Source organism: Cornus florida, unplaced genomic scaffold, assembly GCF_030987335.1.
Source record: "Cornus florida cultivar Cherokee Brave unplaced genomic scaffold, ASM3098733v1 CherokeeBrave_3.0.0_Hap2_Chr05, whole genome shotgun sequence".
Taxonomy (NCBI): Eukaryota; Viridiplantae; Streptophyta; class Magnoliopsida; order Cornales; family Cornaceae; genus Cornus; species Cornus florida.
Window position 1 is genome coordinate 53,109,520 of NW_026775575.1, and position 26,790 is coordinate 53,136,309.

The 26,790-nt window shown below is 33.9% G+C and overlaps 1 protein-coding gene across 1 annotated transcript; it reads left to right on the top strand.

The window, feature by feature from the left end:
* Positions 1-3,382: 3,382 nt before the first annotated feature.
* LOC132309279 (cation/H(+) antiporter 24-like) lies at positions 3,383-6,449 on the top strand. The gene is made up of 3 exons (XM_059807596.1): positions 3,383-3,589; positions 3,795-4,799; positions 5,310-6,449. The coding sequence occupies exons 1-3, from the start codon at positions 3,383-3,385 to the stop codon at positions 6,447-6,449; spliced, it is 2,352 nt and encodes a 783-aa protein (XP_059663579.1).
* The last annotated feature ends 20,341 nt before the right edge of the window (positions 6,450-26,790 follow it).

A 26,790-nucleotide genomic window follows, 5' to 3' on the forward strand; every position in this document is an offset into this window, starting at 1 on the left:
AATTCCGGTGTAGTAAACATTTGTGACTTATTTTCTCATTTTGCCTTTGACCACTCACTTAAGTGTATTGTTACACATTATAAGGTCCAGTAAAATACAAAATTATATTTTAACCATGGGAATGACTATATTACCCCGGACTTTATCTTATTTATTATGTGATACAAGTAAATGACTATTTTGCCCTTTGAGTCTCAGACCATTAGAATTGTGACAAATGACCATTTTGTCCTTGTTGGAGTTTAATATACAAATTTAACGTAAAAGGACCATATTACCCTTGGATGATTTTGGGTCAGATAGGGACCCGCTTAATGATCCGAATCTAGTGGATTTGGGTCGTTATAGTGGTTGAGTTAACTAGGCCCCAAATGACGCCCTGGAGTTGCCTCGTAGCCAGGGATAGTTAGGCAATCCTTCTCTCGTGCCGCCATGGAGCTGCCTTGGGACGGGTTGTATTAATGGCTTCGAAATGATGAAGGAAAAGGTTTTGGAAATGGGGAGCGACATTGCATTCTATAGTATAGTATGGTTCATTTAGGACTTGGATTATTGTTATTGATGTTGTGGTTATATTTTTTTCGGAAATGGCATGATCCTGGTTCTTTTTCCTATTCCTTGTTTGGATTCACGGGGTCACAAGAGGTGTGTCATAGGCACCTCCTACTGAGCCATTATGCTCACCCCTTTATCATTAACATTTTTCAGGTCACGGGAGGGAGGTGGTGGATGACATTCCTCCACAAGCTTGAGGATATGAGAGTGTGTTTTACAACTACTTTGTAGACTTAAGCCATTTTTATAAAGTTGCATCTTGAATGTATTAAGTTGTATAGCATGGCCTTGTAATATAACTATGTGCTTAGACTCTATTTTGATGTAAATTTGCGACAAAAGCGTAAAGACTTTGTATTAATTTTTATTTGAATGGGAAAAATGATGTTGCATTCTATTAACTTCTTGATGTAAGTGACCATGGCATGTAGAGAATTATTTTGCATTGTGTTGGGACAGGTTAGGACTTGGATTGAGTTCACTATGGGACTAATGGGGTGCCTAAGTGTACAAATGTTCAACCTTAGGCTTTACAGGGCTTTTTTAGGTTCTGAACTTGGGGAACCGGTACCTCATCCTGAAACCGATTCAAGGGTGTTTTTTGTTTATGTTTGGGCATTCTGCCCATGTGGAACCAGTACCAAGTTTGGGAACCGGTTCCAGCCCTCCAGTAGAGTTTTATCAGCTTTGATTACTTAACTTCGGACGGTCATAACTTCTTCGTTCTGAACCCAAATAGGGTCATTCTTGAGTCCATTTTCAAGGATTTTGAGTTAGCTTTCCAATACGACCAACCTCATCCTCAAATTTCATTCATGTTGAAAGTTATGACTATTTTAGTGAAACAGTGTCAGGATTTCCCTTAAACCAAGTAAAGGCGCTTTTGGGAAATCACATCCAACGACTGTAAAACCTCTTCAAATGTCATGGAATGACTAAACTGATTATTTTAAACTATATTTGACTTTTTTGAAGGTAGATTACCCTCTCATATTATAAAATGACCATTTTACCCCTAGTGTGTCCTCAGGTTTGGTTAAGTACCCGGTTAGCGATTCGAACCCCCGGTTCGTGTCGTTACAGGAGTGATGATAATGATGGTGATGACCACTACTGTTCCATTTGATGGGGATGATCTTGATGATCGTTTGCCCATGTTGATTATCAGTTATATTTTGAATTTTATTTTTGCTCATGATGTGTGCTTACATGTTCATATAGACATATGCATCATGTTTTAGTTGTTAAGGTAACATAGTCATTATTCTGAAATTTCTTTTTGATCTAAATGACTTGGTTCATCTTAATATACTGATCTTTCTTCTTCTCTATCTTTGTCAATCTTTGTCAATTTGTTCCAAAAAGTGGGAGAAAGATGTTACATTTAGGAGGAGTTTACAAATATTTTTTTTTCTCTCTTTATTAAACTCCCACTTGTAGTACTTTTGTTTGATCATTGTGTAGATAATCAGGTGAACATTCAATCAAGTAATGATCAAGAGAAGATATTCGAAAGAAAATTTTCGTCTTATTTCTTTGACAAATTGTAATTTGCTTTTTCTGCTTGGGTAGATTACATATTGTTTTAAGATTTTGTCACGAAATTGCCAAAGGGGGAGATAGTGAGATATATATTTTGTAATTGGCTAATTTAGGTGTTAAAACAAGTCCGATTGAGTTGTATTTAAAAGTTTAAAATTCAAGATCGAGATCAGTTGCGGAATCGAAGAGTTGTTCAGGTTCGATAGCTTGAAGACTACGAAAATGTAAGAACAGTACTTTAGGAAGTTGAGTTAGAAGATTAAGATACTTGCATATATGAATTATTTTTTAAAACTGCAAAATTTTAAAGTGTAATTAACATTCAGTTCAAGTCTGGCCAACTTGAACTGGTTCCATGCAGTTGAACCGGTTCAAGATTCAATACTTCGAATTTTTCAACACTGGCTAACTTGAACTAGTTCAACCACTCTGAACCGATTCAAGGTCTTCAGATAGTTTTGGTAACTCATTTTGCATGTGATTGTTTAATTAATAGGTAATTTTAGTAGAGTTAATTGAATAGAGAAACCTCTGATTAAATCATCTCTAGAAAAAAAACTTAAACTTTTTACAATATATTCCGTTGCACAACTTACAATTGGTATCATAGCCAATCTCTACACATTGAGTTGATTCTAGTGGGAGGTTTTTGCTTTTTTTCAAAAAGAATTCTTTCTATCATGTCTTATGTTTTGAAAGACGGTGGATCTAATTAACGTGATCCCTTATTTGAAGGAGATAATTATAATTTTTAGAAATAAAAAATGAAAGCTTATTTGCGAAATTCAGAAGGTAAAGTCTGGGCTATTTGTGAGATAGGCTAAACACCTTCAACTGAGAAAAAGACTGTGGATGGTAATGTTGTTCAGGTTTTAAAATATACTTTCACCTTCATTTCACATGAAACTGTGTGTAATGTTTTGGCTCAGTTTCAGTTGGAGGTTCCAGGTAGGGGCCACTCGCTCTTTGATTTGGCTGTTTGTAGTTTGAACAATGGACTAGGTATTGCAGTTTTTATTAGATTAATCAGAGGACCATATTTCTCATCATGGAGTGCCGATCCACTGCAACGGACAACAGTCGAAAGTCTATAACTGTCATAATTATATGACCAACGATAACCAAGACACTGAACTACTACGCCCCTTTTAACGCATCTCCATCCCCTTTCTCTCTCTCCCCCTTTCCCCCCGTGTGTTTGTGTGTGCGCGCGCGCAAGCCCGTTCTGCATGGTTAGGGTTTGTTCCTTATCGTTCATTACCCATCATCAGATGAAAGGCGAACCATGGTGAAAGTTCACCCTCCAATCGGTCCGGTTATTTGTCGCCGAACCCACCATAGTCATCCCTTTGGCATCTTCTATGGAGAGAACCCTTTGGATTTCTCTTTTCCACTTATGTTAATGGAGATTTCCTTGGTCATCCTCATAACTCGCATCCTTCGTTTTCTTCTCAAACCCCTCAAACAGCCTAGAATTGTATCTGAAGTCCTTGTAAGATCAATATATTTTCTTCCATTTTCACAAGTTATTTTGTTTTTTTGATGTATGTTGTCACTTATTTTATATATAATGCTGTATGTTTTATCTGCAACAATTAATTGGGACAGTTTTGAAACTTTCTTTTGATTTTGTTTTAGGGTAATTAATTAATCATGTATATGCTACTAATTAAAAGTGGTGTTTTAATATTTTGAAGGGTGGTTTTATAGTTGGACCATCTGTCCTAGGCCGGAACAAGAAATTTGCTGCATATATGTACCCGGACAATGCTAGCTATGTGTTGAAGAATGTTGGGTTAATGGGATTGATGTATTTCCTTTTCATGTCTGGCGTGAAAATGGATCTCGGATCAGTAAGAAAATCCGGGAAAAAACAATGGTACCTAGCCCTATTAGGAGTTTTTGTTCCGTTTACAACGGCTACATGCATTGGCATTGCTCTCAGAAAGATTTCGGATAAAGACCTTGCCAGACCTTCTTCAATTGGTGGAATTGCTTCAGCTTTAGCCACAACAGTAGTACCAGTTATCTACCCTATTGTGAGAGAGATGAACCTCCTCAGCTCGGAGATTGGAAGGCTGGCCTTGTCCACGGCATTGATCAGTGATGTTGTTGGAATGAACTTTATGGTTGCATTCGAGGCAGCCAAACAAGGGGAAGCCAAGCTGATTGATGCCTTGTGGTACTACCTTTCTTTGATAGTATTAGGGGCTTTCATTTTGGGTGTGATACGGCAAGCAATGTTCTGGATTATCCGAACCACGCCAGAAGGGAAGCCGGTGGACCAAATCTATGTGATCTTCATTTTGTTGGGTGTTATGATAGTGGGGTTTCTGAGTGATATGTTTGGCCTAGCCATTGCTAATGGACCGCTGTGGTTAGGGATGGCCATACCAGACGGTCCACCACTCGGATCAACTCTCGTGGAGAAGAGTGAGACGTTTATAGTAGAGCTTCTCATGCCCTTCTCATTTACGTTTGTGGGAATGACAATGGATGTGAACGCCATGAGTGCCCGGTGGTCGAGCTTGATGCCTCTTCTTGCCATGTCTTTGGCAGCTTACATAACGAAAATTGTTGCAAGTCTTGTGGTTGCTCGCTTCTTTGACATGCCACTGAGAGATGGTCTCACGTTTAGCCTCATAATGAGCTTAAGGGGTCAAGTGGAGATCTTGTTATTTATGCATTGGATGGATTTAAGGGTACACTCTTGTCTACTTCTCTCCTCTGTCAAACTAATTAGTTACATTCTCAATAGCAGCTTAGTGCAACTATTTGTAAATTGTTTTCTGCTTTTGAATTTTAAAATTTGTCTAGTTGGTAGATTTCTGTAAATTATTTTTTGAAACGGAGTTAAAAGAACAGTATTTTTTTAATTGAAAGTTAAAGCAAACAAACACCCATTATTCACATGTCCCTAGTGAGATTCAGACTCTCAATCTCCTCAATGCATTCGGACTCTCAATAAATGTCCCCCAAAGGGGAGGAGAGATCATACTAATTGAACTAGAGGCCTTTGATGAGTTAAAAGAAAAGTTCGTTGTTTTGTATTTTATAGAATTTTTTATTTGTTGGTTGTTCAAAAATTTGTTCTTTTGAGAACAAAGAAAGAATACAAAAAGCCTGAATTGTTCTGTAATATGCAAAAAATTACTCTCTCTCTCTCTTCGTTGAGTCTCAACTTTAAGGTTGTTTTGAATGTTTAAATGCAGATGATAAAGCAGCCAGCTTTTACAATGATGGTGTTATTGACAGTAATGGTGACTGCGATATCTACACCATTGATCCGAATACTTTATGATCCAACCAGGCCATTCTTAGTTAACACAAGGAGGACCATCCAACACACCCCTCCAAACACAGAATTCCACATTGTGGCCGGCATCCATGATCAAGAAAGCGTGTCCGGCTTTATCAACCTTCTTGGAGTCTCACATCCAACCCGGAGTAGCCCTTTCTCGGTCTATGCTCTCCGCCTCGTTGAGCTCGTGGGACGCACCAACTCCCTGTTCATAGACCACGAGAACCAGGACCAGGCTTTCGACTACAGCAGCTGCAACCCAATTCACAATGCCTTGAGCCTTTTCGAAGAAACAAGAGGCGAATTCGTTAAGATCCATTCATTCACATCCGTTTCGCCTAAGAGAACAATGTATCAAGACATTTGTGAGCTGGCTCTACTTAAGAAAGCTACTCTCATCATCCTGACCTTCCACAAGGAGTTCTTGGGGCGTAGTCGCGGTGGGACTGAGGTGGTCATGAGCCGGAAAGTCCAATCCGTGAACTCAACAGTCTTGTCTCATGCGCCGTGCTCTGTGGCCATCCTTGTGGACAAGGGTCCTCTAGTTAGGAACAACCTTGTGAACAACGCCATGCCGCCCTCTTTGCACCATTTTGCAGTGCTGTTCTTGGGTGGAGCCGATGCTCGTGAGGCCCTTGCATATGCCGACCGGATGGCTGGGAATCCGGATGTAGCGCTTACTGTCATACGGTTCCTCTCACACGATGGCGTGGGAGATGATGATTTGGAGAAGAAGCTTGATGATGGGTTGGTGACTTGGTTTTGGGTGAAGAATGAGGCAAATGCGCGGGTGATTTATAGAGAGGTAGTGGTGAAGAATGGCTCCGAAACAGTTGCTGCAATTCGAGCAATGAATAATACTTGCTATGACCTCTGGATTGTGGGAAGGAAACATGGGATAAATCCGGTTTTAGTCCAAGGATTATCGGACTGGAGTAACAACAATGAACTTGGAGTAGTTGGAGACTTTGTTGCCTCCATGGATTTTAAGAGTGCAGCTTCTGTATTAGTTGTACAACAACAGGTTTTAAGAGAGGAACTAGCTAGTTAAAATTAGTTAATTTCTAGGAAATTTTTCATGTTTTAACATGTTAGAATTAAGTGTATATAATGTTATCAAAACGAAAAAAAAAAAAAGAAGAAAAAGTGCGCATTTTTTTTTTTTTCTCCTCTATGAAGGTTTGTTACTTGGCAAATGATTCTTGGCTAATTGGTAGTATTATTAGCTGGAAACAAAAACCAAACATATATAGTTTTTTGGCAATGATGAATCATTGACTGTTAATTATGGTTAGAGGAATTTCATACTAGCAAGAGCTCGGAGGGTTTCCTTCAAACAAGGCGTTGTGCCAAATATTCGATCAAATTATATTGAGCATGTTTTACATCTCTTCTCGAGAAACAAGTGAGCTATTTTTTTGCAAAATTGATTTTCTTCCTTGTTCCATAATATGATTAAATTATTCTATCTTGTTATGCCACTTCATGAATTACATTCGTATAAGAGAATTATAGTTTGTCAAACGAAACAAGATTTCAAGTTTAGAGATCGTAAGAGGCTTGACAGCTCATGAAGAAAGGAGGCATGCAAGAACCAAGAGTTCGGTCATCACATCACCAAGGATTTAGTAAAAATTCAGCTAGAGGTTGTGAGCAATATATATGTCAAACTTAATGACATGTTTTTTGAAGGATTCATTTTGAGAAGTAGGCATTTTGTTATAAAATAAGGATCAAATAGGAGTTTATGAGAATAAGAGAAAAATAAATAACAAGAAAAGAAAATAACACACACACAAACGAGACAAGGATTTACGTGATTCGGCTATACCTACGTCTACAGGGACGTCTACGCGGAGAAGATAGAACTGTGAGTTGTACGTAGTGGAATATTTAGAAAGTTTTGTATTTTTAGAAACAAATCTGTGTCTTTCTAATCTTTACTTATTTTAGAAATTAAATAATTAATCACATGCAAGATAAAATAAAGCAAAGTAAGAGTTAGAGAGACACTATGATTTTAGCGAGAAAACCCCAGTTGGCAAAATAGGCCAACTATTTGCGTGGGAAAAATCTCATGAACTGTGCAGTCCAAAGTAAACCAATCTACTATGTATGAAACAAAGTACACTGAACTTTGACTCTACCTCACACCCTATCGTTCTATCAAACACCAATAACTGAAAATCCTCTAGCTTTGCGACATCCCATCCAATAGCACTTGACCTCAGTCTTATGCTTGATCTCTGTAGAAGGATTACAAGTAGATCAAACAACACTCCACGAATTATTTGACCCTTTCAAAGTGTGACAGCTTTTACTTCTGTTCTTCAATATTTGAATTCGATGTATAAGTAGATCTTCTTTTCTCTGATCGTTGTAGATGCAAAACTTTGATCACGATCAAGATTTGAACAACACTCTAAACTCACTATTGTGTTTATATGTATGTTCTAGAAAATCTGACAGAGAAATCAATTTTGATTTTCTGCAAAAATAATCTTCCTAAGGGTTTTATGAATAATGAAGTTGTAATGTGAAACTCGTACTAAACCTAGATATGTATCAGGATTTATATAGAATTTTCAAAAACCAAATCCTTTAGAAAATATAGGAAATTTCGTGTATAGGACTTCTGGTATAATTCTAAACCAACTAGGAAAGAAATTGTGATACCCCCGGATTTCTAGATGCGGGTTAGCTAGGCCCTCGCCCAAACGCCCGGGAATATTAAAAACAAATAAACAATAAACGAACACAGAGTACAAAAGAATAAATAAATTTCTGAAAGAAAACTAAAATGATAATTCATTAATTGAAATCTCAGAATAAATTTCATTAAATAATAAATTATTTAGAAACAATTAATCCTCTAATAATAATACAACTCGGGAATCCAAACTATGTGGACCCCTAGAAAAAAAACCCAACTAAACAAATGACAGCAATAATTGTCTACACCAGGAAACTAAAACATAAAGGAACTCCTATGTAGATAAACCGGAAGAGTGAAATAGATGATCCCTGCTCAACACGAACAATTCCTACTCCTAACGCATACCTGAAAAATAAGGATGAGTCAGGCCCACAAACAAGTTCTACTCTACTACAGTCCAAGTAAAGATCCGATACACGTAAACATCCTAGTCAATCCAACAATAACTAAATAGTCCATATATATATAAATACACACTATAGGATGCTCACTAGACCATAGGTCTATCTCAACCTGAATAGAAAACAACATGCAAATCGCACATAAAGTGGGCATGTGTACCTAGACCTACCAAGGTACCCAGATGCCTATTATGTCCAGCTATCCATCCTAGGCGATATACGCACCCTAACCATGATCCTAAGACTCAAGCTCATATCATGCCTCATATATATATATATATATATATATATATATATATATATATATATATATATATATATAATCCATCTTAATCGAGAATATAAAATAAACATTCGGTATGTCATCCAACTGATTCAGTTAACCTGACATGAATATAAGTAGGATTTAATATTTTTAGTTAATCCATTCCCTTATAAAATAGGTAAGATTTAACTAATAAGTTAATCCATCCCTAGAGTGCCACCATCCCATACTGGTGCACTACATCTACACAATCCAATAGTTGATGTAACAATTAAAATAATACATCAAATAATCCAGAATAAACATAATAATATAATATTATGTTAACCACCAAATAGGAATGACTTATAAATTATTTAAATTTCTTACATCACATATCCTACACATACTGAATCTTAAACACATTGATATTTTATTATACAGTCAAGTAAGCATTCTCCATATCTAACTCATCCTACATATTTAATCTCAATTGTTAAAACAATTTAAAAGATTAAATCAATTCGTTTGTTTAAAACATTCAAATAGCAAACATCGTTGTGATCAAGTCTATTTAAAATTAATTTAAACTCATACCTAGTCGCTATTTTATATTCAGGACCTTTCAAAATCAATTAAGGTCTATTTAATGTTGTTTATGAAAATTTTCCAGGTAAGACTCTCGAGCTTTTGTCTTAATTACTCAAGCTTCCTATCTAAGGCTCGAGCTTCCTGTCCGTTGCTCGAGCTTTACATCATAGGCTTGAGCTTTCTAACCATAACTTGAGCTTTTTTCCAATAGTTCGAGCTTTCGATCCATGGCTCGAGTCTTACATCAATAGCTCGAGCTTTTCTCCTATAGCTCGAGCTTTGCTTCCAAGGCTCGAGCGCTGTAACGGCGGATCGAGTTGTTACACGATTCAACCCAGAAACCCTACTGTGAATTCAAATTTTTTTTTATTATTTAAGGAATCCTAGGCATGTTTCTATGTTCCATCAATCCTCAGATATGAAAAACATCATTTAAGCATATAAAAATTCATAAAGGAAACCAGATTAAATCCATGAATTTAACAATTCCGACAACAAGAACAAATATGAACCAAATTCATAAAACCTATGTTCTAATTCAATTAAACATGCATAATTATTTAATTTTAATGTTTAAGCATCCTGGAATTTCCTAGGCATGTATAAAAACACGAATCATCGAGAAAGAGATAGAATAGGAACTTGCCTTAAACTTTCGGATCGAAAGTTAAACTTCTTCTTCCTTGATCTTCTCTTTAAAGAATTCTCTCCTCCTTCTTTCATATTCCTCCTTCTCTTTCTAACACTCTTTCTCTAGAATATATTACGTGATATATTTTAACCCCCCTTTACAACCTATAGTTATATATTTATAGGCTAAATAATAACTCTATTCCTTTTCCCAATCTAAGTTAACTTAATAAAGAAAATAAAAATTAAAATATTGAAAAAGTAACTTAAAATATGTTACGTATATAATCTATGTATATCCTTTTTAAATAAATAAAATATATACATCAGATTATTTAGTAATAAATTATTTAATAACACTTAAGTTACCGTAATATTAAAAGGTAATTTAAAACATGATACGTATAAAATCTATGTATATCTTATGATATAAATATATAAAATATATGCATTAGATTAAATATTAATACTAAAATTACCATAAAAGTAATTAATAAATAACTTTATTTTTCTATATGTATATACATATATATCTATATATATACATAAACAATCATCCATGGGTAATTATCCATACCCATTAAACCTCCTATCAAAGTGGTCCATGGGACCTAATTGGTTGCCCATTACTACTAAAATAAAACAAAACAAAATATTTAATCATTTAATCTACAATTAATTACAATTAATCAAACACATCATTTAAGCACACAATCTAATAAACAAATAATACAAATAACACCTAGACAAATAGTCAATTTATCAAATAACACTTAATTCAATTAAACACATAAGCAATTAGTCAAATAATCAATTAAACAATTAAAATGTAATTAAAACAAATAAATAAATACCGAGACTGTCCTTTTTAAATTCAGGGTATTACATTCTTCCCCCCTAACAAAAAGAATTCCGTTCTCGGAATTCGCCCTTACTTTCTTCCATTATTTCTGAAAACTGTGAACGAATTTACATTCTCTTGTTCCCCAAGTAAACACAACCTCACTATAATGGCTCCACTCAACTCCAATGTATCAAGTAGTATATATTGTTCCTATATTTAAGAAACACAACAATTATACAATTCATAGGTTATATCGAACAACAACGTAATCCTCCCAATTTGACAAGGTAATGATCTATATTCCTCCAAGTGCCATAAAATATACGCATAAAACTCCTATGCACCCAGTGCTAATGATTTAGTAACGCTAATCTAAAGACGACTGCCTCAATTTATAAACATAATCCTCTAAAAGTCAATGTAATAAGTAAAATTAACATTTGTCCAAAAATCGCCTTGCTTCTTATATGGAAAACAGAACAAGCAAACCACTCCATGATAGAAAACTCTAGTATTATTTACAACATCCCATTGCCGCCTCCAAACCGCGCGCAGTTTATTACAAAGGGGAGTATTTCTCTTCGACATATTTTTAAATAAAGTCAAGGTCTGATTGTATAACCTTTGCTTCCATTTCAAACCAACAAATGAGAGGTCTACATTATGAAAGATACAAAACCTCCAAAGTTGTCACACTCTAACGTCCTTGTGCCAACATTACCACAGACAAAACTGAAATGTGAAGTAAATGCTTCTCATTGTCCATGAAAACCTAAGATATACGCCTCAAGCATATCCTTTATGGTCTAATTAAATCTCTTGATCAATTCTCCCGTCTAAAGATATGAAGCAAAGTTACTGCTCCAAAATCTTTATAAAACTCATTCGAAATAGCACATTGCATCAACTATAATGGACCTCCACATGCTATAACACCACTATCGTTATACTATAGAACTATTATGAGGCTCTAAAATGAACATCACTCCAATTAATGTCCTCAAGCGAACTTTCTCAATTCACCACTCTTATTCCAATTGGAAATTGATATAATCCCTACCGACCTTTCACTCCTATTTAGTCCTACTTCCATATTCATTTTAGAAAGTGGCTAGAGATTCCTATGATATCCGATGATCAACTTTTCACCTTTCTAGTAGGTGTTACACTTAGGTCAATTATATACATGTCCTTATCCGTACCTGTTCACCAAAATCGACATTTGATGTCGTAATGTACCTTCTAACCATCTGAGTGCATCGAGAAAAATTATAAACTTTCCATCTCAGTCACACGATTGTCATATCACTATTTACAAAAACTACTAAATCCTCCTCTAGTACATTAAACTCCATCTGAGTAAGGTAACACATTTTCTAAGGGTAGCTCCGATATTCCAAGTTGACATTCTCAACTACCTTAGTAATAACAAGTGTTATTATTAGACATGCTATAAATTCATCTGATAACTCAACAACTAACCAAAGATTTAAATAGTCTATCATTTGTTGAGAGCATCCATTTCCACATTCACTTCCAACAGACGGAATTTGATGCAAAGTGTGAATCATCACTGTAATCCATATAAATCGTCTTGTGATCCATTCTATTCGTATGAATTGAAGTCCTACCAGTTCGAAATAGACAAGAATTAAGCTAAACTGATTTATCAGTCAATCAATATCCCATCCAGAATCCTGACGCGTGTGTAAAATCAGAAATCCCTCAACTAAATCTGTAAAATGCTCTCTCATTTCCACTTTAGTATAGGAAATGGCTACAAAAACCTGGTGATCTCTGATGGTCCATCTCTACTATCTAATAAATATTAGACTTGGAGAAAAATCACCATGTCCCTCCTCCTGCCTGTCTTCCAAACATCTGTTTCATATTGTGATGCATCATATTTCCACCTGGATGACTAAAGAACTAAGAGTTGTGAATCTCAGTTCTTGCATCCTCCATCCAATTTGTCTGCCGAAAGTACCGTTAGTCTGGTACCACCAGCTTTCGTCTGTACCCATCGTTTCTGCAACTAAATCTATCCACCACTGATCCGTGATAAACTTACCGATATTGAAAGTCAATCGGTAATTCCATTTATCAATAGTCAACTATTACTTTAACTCAACAAAAGTCAACACAACAAAATTCAACTAAATACGACCTTTCCATACATATCGTGCACCTTTTCTTTATATAGGTATTTGGTTTCACCATCTTGTCTTTGACACACTCTGCTTCTTTAAAACAAGTTAGTGTCAATCCGACGTCTTTGTCTAACTTCAAAAGAATATGAAAACTCTCCATCCTCCAAATAAGTTATCAATTTTCTAGCGAAAGCTAATTGTTGCAAATTGTGACCCTAAAAAAATTTCATATTATTTATGCAAGTGAATAAGACTTAGTTTCCTCCTCCATGTGCAACACTGGCAACTCCTTCTAATAACACGCCCTCGTGAATAATTCCTAATTAAAAATACACTGATAAAGATTTATTCAGTCTACTATCCTCACTTGGTGTCATTCCAAAACCAATACTAAATCCTCCTTCCGACTTGGTAACAACTTCTGGAATTTCCAAGAAGATGTTCAGCAAATCCGGCACCTTTGATAAATCATTGTAGCGTTATAGTGATCTTTATTTACCACAACCTCACAAATACCAAAATAATAACAACCACCATTATCATGGCGTTGTAATATGATACAAATCCCTAGCTAGGGTAAAATATATCAAACTATTTGTTCTAGATTATTTAACTCGTAGTAATGATTTAACTATCCCATCCCAAATAACATACCATAATGACGTATGTCCAGGTCTAATAGATTGGCTAGATTTATGTGTATCTACCAAATCCTACGACCGCATGCTCACAAATCTAGAGTAAATAGCGCTATTACTCCATGTTATTAAAAAAAAAAAAAAATAGTTGGCTGACCACGTACTTGTGTCCCCAACTAAATCACATACCATTTCCTAGAATAATTAACGAAAATAAAACATGTATAACAAACACAATAGCACCAAATATACTCCTACTTAAGACATCGTTCTTTCTAGAAAAGAATGTCTCCTTTGAAATCAACCTTACCAGATTGTTTCACAATTCCTTTTATAGTTTCGTAGGTAATCATCCAACCTCGAAACATATACTTTAAACATAGCTTAAAAGCAACATATGTTTGCCTAAGTAAAAACTAAGGGCTTACCCTCATTCTCCCTATATGCGGAATATAAACTATCTAACTTAACTTTATAAAGTGAATTAGAAAGTCACAACATAATCCCCATACTCTCCTGAACATGATACAAAATCATATGTTTCATTCTAATAAGAACTCTATCAATCTGAAGAGTACTTCTTATATATCTCTTTTAGAGATGATAAGAAATGTTTAACTATTTGTAGATTGATCAACACTAATTCTACTAATAGCATTCGTTGTACTACCAGCAATTAAGATTACCCTCGCGCGATCATCCATCTTCAAGATTTAGTACCCTTTTTCTTGGATACGCAGAAATCTCCTCCATTAGGATCCTCTTTGGCTCCTACTCATTGTTTGTCTCCTTTTTGAGATCAACTAAAGTCATGTTGGCCTCGATATGCGGTGACCTATCACGTACACCTAAATCCTTCATTGACTTATACTTTTAAAATAGCGCCACCCAAAACTAAACCTTCGATCCCTAATTCTGTCTTTTGGCAAAGAAATCGATAATGTACTCCTTTACTTCTTTTGGGTCTTTATTGTTTTCACCTTGAACCCAATCCTCCTCCTAGTGCTAACCATTCTGTACTACAAAATATAATTGACATCAGTTCCTCCTAACGAACAGTAAATAGAGTACAACGAATCCTAATATGGGCTCTAAGTTTTGAGAGACGGAACGTGGAAGTCTTATAACGAAAGACACTCCTAAGGACACTTGAACCTAGAGTGCTCTGATACCAACTGTGATACCCCCAGATTTCAAGATGTGGGTTGGCCAGACCCACGCCCGAACACCCGAGGATATCAAAAATAAATCAGCAATAAACAAACACAGAGTACAAAATAATAAATAAGAATAAATAAATTTCTAAAAAAAAAAACTAAAATGATAATCCATTAATTGAAACCTAAGAATAAATTACATTAAATAATAAATTATTCTGATACAATTAATCCTCCAATAATAATACAACTAGGGAATCCAAGTTATGTGGACCTCTAGAAAAAACCCAACTGAACAAATGACAGCAATAACTGTCTACATCAGGAAACTGAAACATAAAGGAACTTCTGTGTAGATAAATTGGAAGAGAGAAGTAGATGATCCCTACTTAGCATGAACAATCCCTACTCCTGGCGCATACTTGAAAAATAAGGGTGCGTCGGGCCCACAAACAAGTTCTACTCTACTACAGTCCAAGTAGAGATCTGATACACGTATATATCCTAGTCAATCCCACAATAGCTAAATAGTCCACATATATATAAATACACACTATAGGACGCTCACTAGACCATAGGTCTGTCTCAACCTGAATAGAAGGCAACACGCAAATCGCACATAAAGTGGGCATGTGTACCTAGACCTACCAGGGTACCCAAATGCCTAATATGTCCAACTATCCATCCTAGGCGATATAAGCACTCTAACCATGATCCTGAGACTCAAGCTCATATCATGCCTCATAACTATATATATATATATATATATATATATATATATATATAATCCATCCTAATCCAGAACATAAAATAAACATCCGGCATGTCATCCAACTGATTCAGTTCACTTGAAATGAATATAAGTAGGATTTAATATTTTTAGTTAATCCATTCCCTTATAAAATAGGTAGGACTTAACTGATAAGTTAATCCATCCCTAGAGTGCCACCATCCCATACTGGTGCACTACATCTACACAATCCAATAGTTGATGTAACAATTAAAGAAATACATCAAATAATTCAGAATAAACATAATAATATAATATCATGTTATCACCAAATAGGAATGATTTTTAAATTATTTAAGCTTCTTACATCACATATCCTACACATACTGAATCTTAAACATGCTGATATTTTATTATACAGTCAAGTAAGCATTCTCCATATCCAACTCATCCTGCATATTTAATCTCAATTGCTAGAATAATTTAAAAGATTAAATTCATTTGTTTGTTTAAACATTCAAACAGGAAACATCGTTATGATCAAGTCTATTAAAAATTAATTTAAACTCATACCTAGTCCCTATTTTATGTTCACGACCCTTCAAAATCAATTAAGGTCTATTTAACATTGTTTACGAAAATTTTCTAGGTAAGGGTCGACCTTTTGTCCTAATTGTTCGAGCTTCATGTCCAAGGCTCGAGCTTCCTATCCATTACTCGAGCTTTACATCCCAGGCTCGAGCTTTCTAACCATATCTTGAACTTTTCTCCAATAGCTCAAACTTTCGATCCATGGCTTGAGCTTTACATCAATAGCTCGAGCTTTTCTCCTATAACTCGAGCTTTGCTTCCAAGACTCGAGCGTCGTAACGGCGGATCGAGTTCTTACACGATTCAACCCAGAAACCCTACTGTAAATTCAAATTTTTTTTTTTTTAATTGTTTAAGTAATCCTATGCATGTTTCTACGTTTCATCAATCCTTATATATGAAAAACATCATTTAAACATATAAAAATTCATAAAGGAAACCAGATAAAATTCATGAATTTAACAATTCCTACAATAAGAACAAATATGAACCAAATTCATAAAACCGATATTCTAATCCAATTAAACATGCATAATTATTTAATTTTAATGTTTAAGCATCCTGGAATTTTCTAGGCATGTATAGAAACACGAATCAAAGAGAAAGAGATAGAAGAATAAATTGTCTTAAACTTTCAGATCGAAAGTTAAATTTCTTCTTCCTTGATCTTCTCTCTAAATGGGTTTTTTCCTCCTTCTCTCTCTAACACTCTCTCACTAAAATATATTACCTGATATATTTTAACCCCATTTTACAACCTATAGTTATATATTTATAGGCTAAATAATAACGTTATTCCTTTTCTCAATCCAAGTTAACTTAATGAAGAAAATAAATATTAAAAACGTAACTCAAAATATGTTACGTATATAATCTATGTATATCCTTTTTAAATAAATAAAATATATATATCAAATTATTTATTAAGAGATTATTTAATAACACTTAAGTTACCATAATATTAAAAGGTAACTTTAAACATAAAACGTATAAAATCTATATATATCTTATGATATAAATATATAAAATATATACATCAGAATAAAAATTAATACTAAAGTTACCATAAAAATAATTAATAAATTACTTTCCTTTTCTATATGTAAATACATATATATCTATATTTATACACAAACAACCATCCATGGGTAATTATTCGTACCCATTAAACCTCCTATCTAAGTAATCCATGGGACCTCATTAGTTGGCCCATTACTACTAACCATAACCATAAAATAAAATAAAATAAAATAAAATTGTTGCCCAAGTATTGACTCTAGAGTGGGGGTGAATAAAGTCTATGGCAAACAATGGCCAATTTTCTGTTTTGCAAATTCTACTTAACACCTTCTAACAATTTTGCAATAATCAAGATATGGACATAAGCAATTAATAGCATAAATGTAAAGGAGATAAGGGAAGAGAGATTGCAAATATTCACATGGCGATTTTAGCGAGGTTTGGAAACTCCTACTCCTCAGCTCAAGATCCCTCTTGAGACTTCCCAATCCACTATGGCTTCTCCTTATGGGTAGAGAGCAAACCTTGATTAGAAGCAACTCCTTACTTCTCCTTGCTAAGAGACAACCTCTCTTAGTCTTCCTTTGGGTTACACTGACCCTTACAAATATAAAGCTACCTTGCTTCTTCTTCCTTGCGCCACACCAGCCCTTACAAATTGAAGATCAGACTTGTTACATACAAATATATTTCTCAAAGATTGATATGCAAATCATAGCTCACAATAATCTTTCACAGATTTGATATACAAAGTTTAGCTCACTCTAGAGTATATATATGAATACAATGAAGCTCAATACTCTTCTAATGATATGGGATGTATGAATATAAGAACAAAAGCTCTTTGGATTCTATATGATGATTCTATATGGTAGCAACTTATAATCCTGAAGTCCCCAACTCTATTTATAAAGTTTTGATGAGCTAATTCAAAAATATAGCTGTTGTGCACACTGCCCGAGAGGAAATAGCTGTTCAGATTCGAATCTGGGAAGTTTCGGTCGACCGAACTGAAACACCATTATGTTTTGGTCGTCCGAAATAGTTCAAGGTTGGCTGTCATTCCTGTTTCGATAGGCCAAAATAATTTTCCTTTTGTTTTGGCCAACCGAAACTCCTTCTTCCTTTGCTCCAAAACGTTCTGTGAGAATCAGTCGTCCGATTCATATTACCTCTCCATTTCTGTGAGAATCAGTCGTCCTTCTTCCTTTGTTCCAATAATGTCTTTACAGTATTTATATGTCCATTTACTTTAAGTTTACAATGTAAATAAAGAAGTACCCCCCATTTGGATACAATAAAAAAATACTAGAAAATTGAAATTCAACTAAATCAAAATGTAGAAATTCAGTTTTAATACAAATTTGGATTTTTGACAGTTTTGGTAAAAATGAATCCTTATGTAGACCAATGTAGACTTGGTCAAAAATTCTAATAAAATCAATTTAGGTTAGTTGAAGTATAAAGAGTTATTACCAGGAAAAATTATTTTGAAATAATCATTATTTCAAAAATCCATTTTTCACACTTAGCCAAAAACACAGTTTTTCATGATGCGCATGCTGGGGTCCTAATGTCCGTTACTAACTCATGGTAATGAAGGCTTCTCATGCCTTAATTGTTGACCAATATGAATTATATGATTGATGTGCATGGTTTTAGCATTTCTAGCACAAGTGATGAGTTCTTTCAAAGCTTATGCAAGCTTGAACTAACTCACTCTTTAGCAATGACTTCATGTGCAATTATATATGAATGAAGTGCATAATCTATTGCTAATGGATATAGGAGCATATGAATGATGATATGATATGCATGGTCCTATAGAGATGAGCTTCAAATGGATTTATAAATACTTTGACATTGAATCCTAAACACTCACCATCCTATCTACCCCTTTCTTCATGCTTTGTCCATGATCGTGTAGGCTTTCAGGTAGACTTGCTTTCTTCCTTTCTTTGAGTTATTTTCTTGCTCATTGTAGTCCAAGCTATCTTTGGATGGACTTTGCATTTGCTTCTTTGCAACTTCATATCTTTTTTGTATCCATTGTTTTCCTTGAAATGATCTTGAATAATGGAATACTTGGAATGATCTTTTATGATTCATTGAGGTTATCCTTTGAATGTGAATAATCTATAACACTCAATGTAAACATTAGTCCTTAAACACCATTAATGGTTTGTTATCATCAAAACCTCTAGATTGTCCTTCGATGAAATCCTTAAGGTCAACAATCTCCCCCTTTTTTTATGATGACAAGACATTGATGTGTTCATAAGCAAATGGAGTAGCATTTGAAAAATGTTTCCCCTATCAAGGTGCATTCAATGACCACAATGTTATAAAATAGCATGCTTCTACATTCTTCATGAATTTTAGACATTAACATGCATATAAGATCATTTTCCTTTTCAAAAGATTTTTACAAATCTCCCCCTATCAACATGCTTCTACCAAAAGACATATATATCATTCATTTAACATGTAAGAATAAGTATGATAACATAATGATATATAACATGAAGCATTTGATCCAACAACTAGAGGCATCTTCCCTCTTGATATGAAACAACATAGCATTTTACACATCACACTTTTCTCCCCATTTGTCATCTCAAAAAGGTGGGAAGCCTAAACAACTTCATTTAACATTTATCATTAAGCATAATGAAGTGATGGCATCAAGAATTGGCAATATAGTGGTAATGACTATAATATGCTTTGGAGTGCAACATATAAGCAATTATATCATAAGATACCAATTTCATTGATAGCATGAGTTCAATAGATCATAAAGGTTCATGGCATATACAAAAGTATACATAAGACATAAACCAAAGAATGAAGCATAAACTCAAATAGGCAAAAGTATACATTGTAAAGCATAACATAAATCAAAATGAAGCATGGACTAGAATAAACCAAAAGGGAAAAACCTTGTAAGGCAAATTTAGGAATTTAAGTGTGCTTGAATCCTAATAGAGTTTTCCCATTTGATATCTTCAAGAAGGATGAGGGAAAAATAATCAAAATTATGAAAGCTCATGAATATAAATATGAGGATCAACAAGTCATTTTGTAGAATACTTGGCAATTTCTAGAATAAGTCAATTAAGCATAATATGTCATGCAATAAACATTCATAAGAGATTATCAATAATCTCCCCCTATGAATATGCTTTCATTTGTATCATATATCATTTAATGGATATACCTCATTAAAAGTAATGATATATATATTAAGTCTTTTATACCAAAAGATCCTCTTTTACAAGCATATGGTTGAATGACAAAAATCATATGTGGTATGTAAAGCATAAGGCATATGCAAGTAGTGTCACTACTCAAGTTATGTGCAATAAATTTCCAATTATGCAAAAGCATATTTTCTTGGACATGTATGATTAGAAATAATTGGTACATGATTGTACATGTGAATGAGCTCAATATTTCTCTTTGCACATTTTTCTTTAAGGAATGAAGTCAAGAGATCACATGAAGTGTATAGAATGAGGCCTTGATACCAAACTATCTTTTTTAAAAGATGTGGTGAGATTGGCTACATGACTTTCCACGTGGGTGAGCTTAATATCTCTTTTAAACACATTCTTTAAGAATTGATCAAGAAATATCATATGAAGTTCTAGTGTGCAAAAAAATGGATATATCAAATAAATTAGTACTTATGATATCTCATTAGTCATCTAGGCTAGAACAAAGTATTCTTTGAAAAAATATAATCCTAAGACTAAAGTGTCAAATAGATATATGAAATTTGATTTTCATGATACTAATGAAGTTTTAAACCTTAGAAGAATTCAAGTTTACGCATCATGTTAATTTCAATTCATTTTGCATGCTAGAGGTAAACTTATTTGCACAAATCATAAATGTTGATTCAAGAATAGTATAGAAGTGCAATCAACATATTTTCATTAATGGTTTTGCAAACACACACGTATATATATATCAATTTTGTCAAAAACCATCAATCTTGAAAAAATCACTAAGCCTTTCAAAGAGAGCTCTATGAGCTTATTTTAATCACATAAGGCTATCGATAATTTTAAACATATAGTTCAAAATATTATACATTTCAAATCCGGGTGATTTTACTTCATAAATTTGTTAGATATGAAGTCAATAAGTCATGTATTTGATAAAAATCATTTCATGCAAAACCATGTAGCATTCTTATTACTTTAATTTAAAGTCACATGTGCTCAAAAACATATATTGAAGGCATTTTTCTTGATTGAACTCTTGGGAACATATTCTAACTTAATTACCAATAGTGACCCACAATATATATCATGATGTAGATTTTAAAGTCCCATAACTATTGGTGCTGCACACACATCCCTGAAGCAATTTTGATTTGCTTATTTCGATCAGCCAGATTGGAGTTTCGATCTGCCGAAATAGCTATTTCGGTCGTCCGATTTTAGCTTTGGTCAACCAGTTTGTGCAGGAATACAAAGCTAGTAAATATCCTTGTTGAAATAGAACTTGACTTTCCAGATTTGATCCAATTATTTTCAAGTTCAAATAATTTCATATTATGTGCTAGTGATGCCAAAAGAATGTAAGTAAAATATTTAAAGACACAAATGCACATGAATGACTTTCTACATACAGCTACTTAGAATAAATTCAATGAAGTAGCTTTTAACATCTTTGAGTGACTTTCTTTATTGGCATGAAATTCCAAAAATCTTTCACAATTTTATTCTTCATTGACAATAAATGCATGCTAGCATGTTCAAGTCACATAATCTAACACAAGTTACTTTAACATAGACATTTTTGCAACAAGTAGCATTCATGTCAAGATCACCAACCACATTAATTATGCCATGACTAGATGTAAAAATGATAGTATTATCCTTATCACATAGCACAATTAAGTCATATTCAAGCTTATTAAATAAAAGCATATCATTGATGAAGAAATTGATTATTTACCCATGGTACTAAATCCATTATCTTAGGAGTTGTTTCTCAATGTAGTATGTCCTTCATCCGTTTGTTAGCAATGGGAAATCAAGACTTAATTTCTCTTCATGTGCTTTATCCATCCATATTTGTGAATCCACTTGTTATTAAGAGAAGAGGTCTTTAACATACAAAATATGCTCAAGTGGAATTCTTTGGTACCCAATACTTTTAGGGTCCTTATGAGTTAGTATATATGGTTAAGGTTCCTCTTGGGAACTCAATTCAATACAATGCACAAATATAATTTGTTTTTGTTCAACATGCTTCATGATAGATTATCAATTAATTTTTCTTTAGCATGATGATGCATTTTACAATTCAAATAAGAAATGTTTAGGATTGCATTAAAGCTCAACAAACCCTAGCTTTTGAGCTTTAAAGGTAAGTTTGTAATTTAACCTCAGGGACAACCTAAACTTCACTCCCATAGTCTTCAATAGACAATATACAATTGCTCATATGATAATAGCAAATTAAAAGGCAAGGTATAACATTGTATATGCTCACAACAGCAATATTAGGGTTAAAACCTGATTTTCAGCAATTGCCAAACACTACCTTGTGATAATTCAAAAACTCTTCAACCAAGGGCTCCTTCAGCATAAAATAGATGCATAACACTTGTTAACTGCTGGGACAAGTTATATCAACTAGGACTTAACACAGCAGTGCATACATCAGGAAAATAACAGCATGTAGAGGGCTTGTTTTCTATAACTGTAATATTCTGGTTTTAAGGAATAATTCTATAAATCCATGAGTGGACCTCCTTGATTTCAGTTCTCATAACTTTCATTTAACATATAAAACATGGTTTAATCATTATACCTCAGTTTATATCAAGTAAATAACAATTTACAGTTCAATGTAGACTTCACAAGTCAGTTTCTGCAGCAGCATTGTTGTAAGGGTAATTATGGTATTTCACCACTATAAACTAATGGATTTTGGCTCTGTCAAGTGTATAAACTTTATAAACATGCTCAAACAAATAATACACCAAGTACAGCACTAAATTGTATTATCAACCCTCAAACCAGATTTGTAAACTGTTATAAACTCAAACTAGTGTGGTTCTTAGTATCAGAATTTGAATAGGTCATACCTCAGTCCAAACCTCAACTTAGACAGCCTCAAATCATCAAACTAAGCATGCTCAGATGATAGATAGTCAAGGTATAGTTTGATTTTAACAAGTTGAGTTCAGTTTTAAAGGCTTAAACTAAAAAATCAAGGCATACTAGAGGTTTGAGGTATAAAAGATTATACCAGTTGCAATATGAAGTTCAAAGCACCTTCAGCAGTTGTAAAATGGTAAGACACACTTGCTCAAACCTTGTTTAAGTTTCAGAATCAACCACAGTAGCTTTGGATCTCCTCAACCTCCCTTTGCACTAGAAAATTAGCACCAAGGAACCTCCTTGAATGATCAACCAACCCTGCAAGGTAAACTTAGAAAATCTTCGTTTGGTACCCAAATTCTCTTGGGTCCATAGGTGTTAGGCAATGGCACAAAAGTTCCATTTGGAACCCAAATCTTCTTAATCTTTTTCTTTTTTCTAAATGGACAAATATACATTTTATGTCCCAACCTTTTCCAATAATTTCATTTAGGATATTAAAAAGAACTTTGTCAAAATGAATCATTTAAGAGCTTTCTCTTTTTCAATAAGCATGCATCTTTATTGCAAGGATTATATCTTATCCCATGTTTGAAAGAGACCTTTCTTTGACTTCCAAGCATAGTATTCAAGTTCTCTTTTCCTTAACTTTGCTAAGAAGTCATTTTGATCATCAATAACTTCTTTTGAAAAATTATTTTCGGAAACACAATTAATTGATGCTGATTCTTTATATAGTACATTATATTTTTCCTTTTTTAAAGACTCATTTTCAATTTGAATCTTTTCTAATTCTTGCACAATATAATGATTTTCATTTTTCAAAGAATCATTTTCTATTTGAACTTTTTCATGTCTTTGAGAGATATCATGATTTTCCTTTTTAAGAGAATCACATTTTTTAAGTAATTTTTCTAGCACACCATGTAACTCTTTAAATGCATCATGCAAAACATTATGCTCATCAACTAACTCATTATAGGAATCATTTAAATCAAAAGAATCATGGTTGGAGTTTACCTCATCTTTGTCAGCCATAAAACAAAGAGCAATATTATCATAATGATCAATCATATCTTTGATGTCATTTGCTTCTTTACGAGAAGCTTGGAGAGTTTCACTCTTCTTTTGAATTGCTTCATTTTCTTCACTATAAGAAAATGAGTAAGTTCTAGTAAGATCATTCACATGATTAGTAATGTTAGTAGAACTAAAATTCATCTCATTATTTGAATCATTGTCATTCATGCTACAAGATTCATTTTCATTTATAAGCATGCATAAATTTGATTCATTAATATTACAAGTACTACCACGGAATATCTCAAGTGAGTCCCAAATTTCTTTTTGCCATTTTATAATTTGCAATTCTATTGAACTCATTTTTGTTCAATGCACAATAAAGATTATTTATGGCTTTAGCATTGCATTGAATTAATCTATGGTCATTTGCATTCCATTCTTTCTCTCCTTTAGGAACCATTATCTTTTCTACTTCTTTCATGGGAATGAATGGTCCATTAACTATGGCAAGCCAAATTCTATAGTCTATGGATTGAAGAAAGTCTATAATTATACTATTCCAATAGCTATAGTTGGTTCCATAAAAAATTGGAGGTCTATCAATACATGGTCCATCTAGGTGTGTGAATATGCCATTGTTGGCCAAGATCGTACTCTAAGACGGTTAAGTCTTTTTAATTAGAGTTGGGCTCTGATACCAATTGTTGCCCAAGTATTGACTCTAGAGGGGGGTAAATAGAGTCTATGGCAAATAATGGCCAATTTTTCATTTTACAAATTCTACTTAACACCTTCTAACAATTATGCAATAATCAAGATATGGACATAAGCAATTAATAGCATAAATGTAACGGAGATAAGGGAAGAGAGATTGCAAACATTCACACGGCGATTTTAGCGAGGTTCGGAAACTCCTACTCCTCGGCTCAAGACTCTTCTTGAGACTTCCCAATCCACTATGGCTTCTCCTTATAGGTGGAGAGCAAACGTTGATTAGAAACAACTCCTTACTTCTCCTTGCTAAGAGACAACCTCTCTTAGTCTTCCTTTGGGTTACACTAACCCTTTCAAATATAAAGCTACCTTGTTTCTTCTTCCTTGGGCCACACCAGCCCTTACAAATTGAAGATCAGATTTGTTACATACAAATATATCTCTCAAAGATTGATATGCAAATCAAAGCTCACAATAATCTTTCACAGATTTGATATACAAAGTTTAGCTCACTCTAAAGTATATATATGAATACAATGAAGCTCAATACTCTTCTAATGATATGGGATGTATGAATATAAGAATAAAAGCTCTTTGGATCCTACATGATGATTCTATATGGTAGTAACTCATAATCTCGAAGTCCTCAACTCTATTTATAGAGTTTTGATGAGCTAATTAAAAAATATAGCTGTTGTGCACACTGCCCGAGAGGAAATAGCCGTTCAGATTTGAATCTGGGAAGTTTCAGTCGACCGAACTAAAACACCATTGTGTTCGGGTCTTCCGAAATAGTTCAAGGTTGGCTGTCATTCCTATTTCGGTAGGCCGAAATAATTTTCCTTTTGTTTTGGTCAACCGAAACTCCTTCCTCCTTTGTTCCAAAACATTCTGTGAGAATCGGTTGTCCGATTCATAGTAAATTATGTTCTAAGTAAACATATGAGACAGTTACTCCACAGGACATCTGCACAGACCTTATTTCCATTGAAATGTCCGATTCATATTTACAGTATTTATATGTCCATTTACTTTAAGTTTACAATGTAAATAAGGAAGTACCCCTCATTTGGATTCAATAAAAAATACTAGAAAATTGAAATCCAACTAAATCAAAATGTAGAATTCAGTTTTAGTACAAATTTGGATTTTTGACTATTTTGGTAAAAATGAATCCTTATGTAGACCAATGTAGACTTGGTCAAAAATTCTGATAAAATCAGTTTAAGCTAGTTGTAATATAAAGAGTTATTATAAGGAAAAATTATTTTGAAATAATCATTATTTCAAAAATCCATTTTTCACACTTAACCAAAAACACAGTTTTTCATAACGCTCATTCTGTGGTCCTAATGTCCGTTACCAACTCATGGTAATGAAGGCTTCTCATACCTTAATTGTTGACCAATATGAATTATATGATTGATGTGCATAGTCTTAGCATTTCTAGCACAAGTGATGAGTTCTTTCAAAGCTTATGCAAGCTTGAACTAACTCACTCTTTAGCAATGACTTCATGTGCAATTATATATGAATGAAGTGCATAGTCTATTGCTAATGGATATAGGAGCATATGAATGATGATATGATATGCATGGTCCTATAGAGACGAGCTTCAAATGGATTTATAAATACTTTGACATTGAATCCTAAACACTCACCATCCTATCTACCCCTTTCTTTATGCTTTGTCCATAATCGTGTAGGCTTTCATGTAGACTTGTTTTCTGCCTTTCTTTGAGTTACTTTTTTGCTCATTGTAGTTCAAGTTATCTTTGGATGGACTTTGCATTTGCTTCTTTGCAACTTCATGTCTTCTTT

Coding starts and splice junctions, on each gene's coding strand:
- LOC132309279 (XM_059807596.1), top strand. CDS start 3,383: ATGGTGAAAGTTCACCCTCCAATCGGTCCGGTTATTTGTCGCCGAACC. Junction 3,590..3,794: donor GAATTGTATCTGAAGTCCTT/GTAAGATCAATA, acceptor AATATTTTGAAG/GGTGGTTTTATAGTTGGACC. Junction 4,800..5,309: donor TGCATTGGATGGATTTAAGG/GTACACTCTTGT, acceptor GTTTAAATGCAG/ATGATAAAGCAGCCAGCTTT.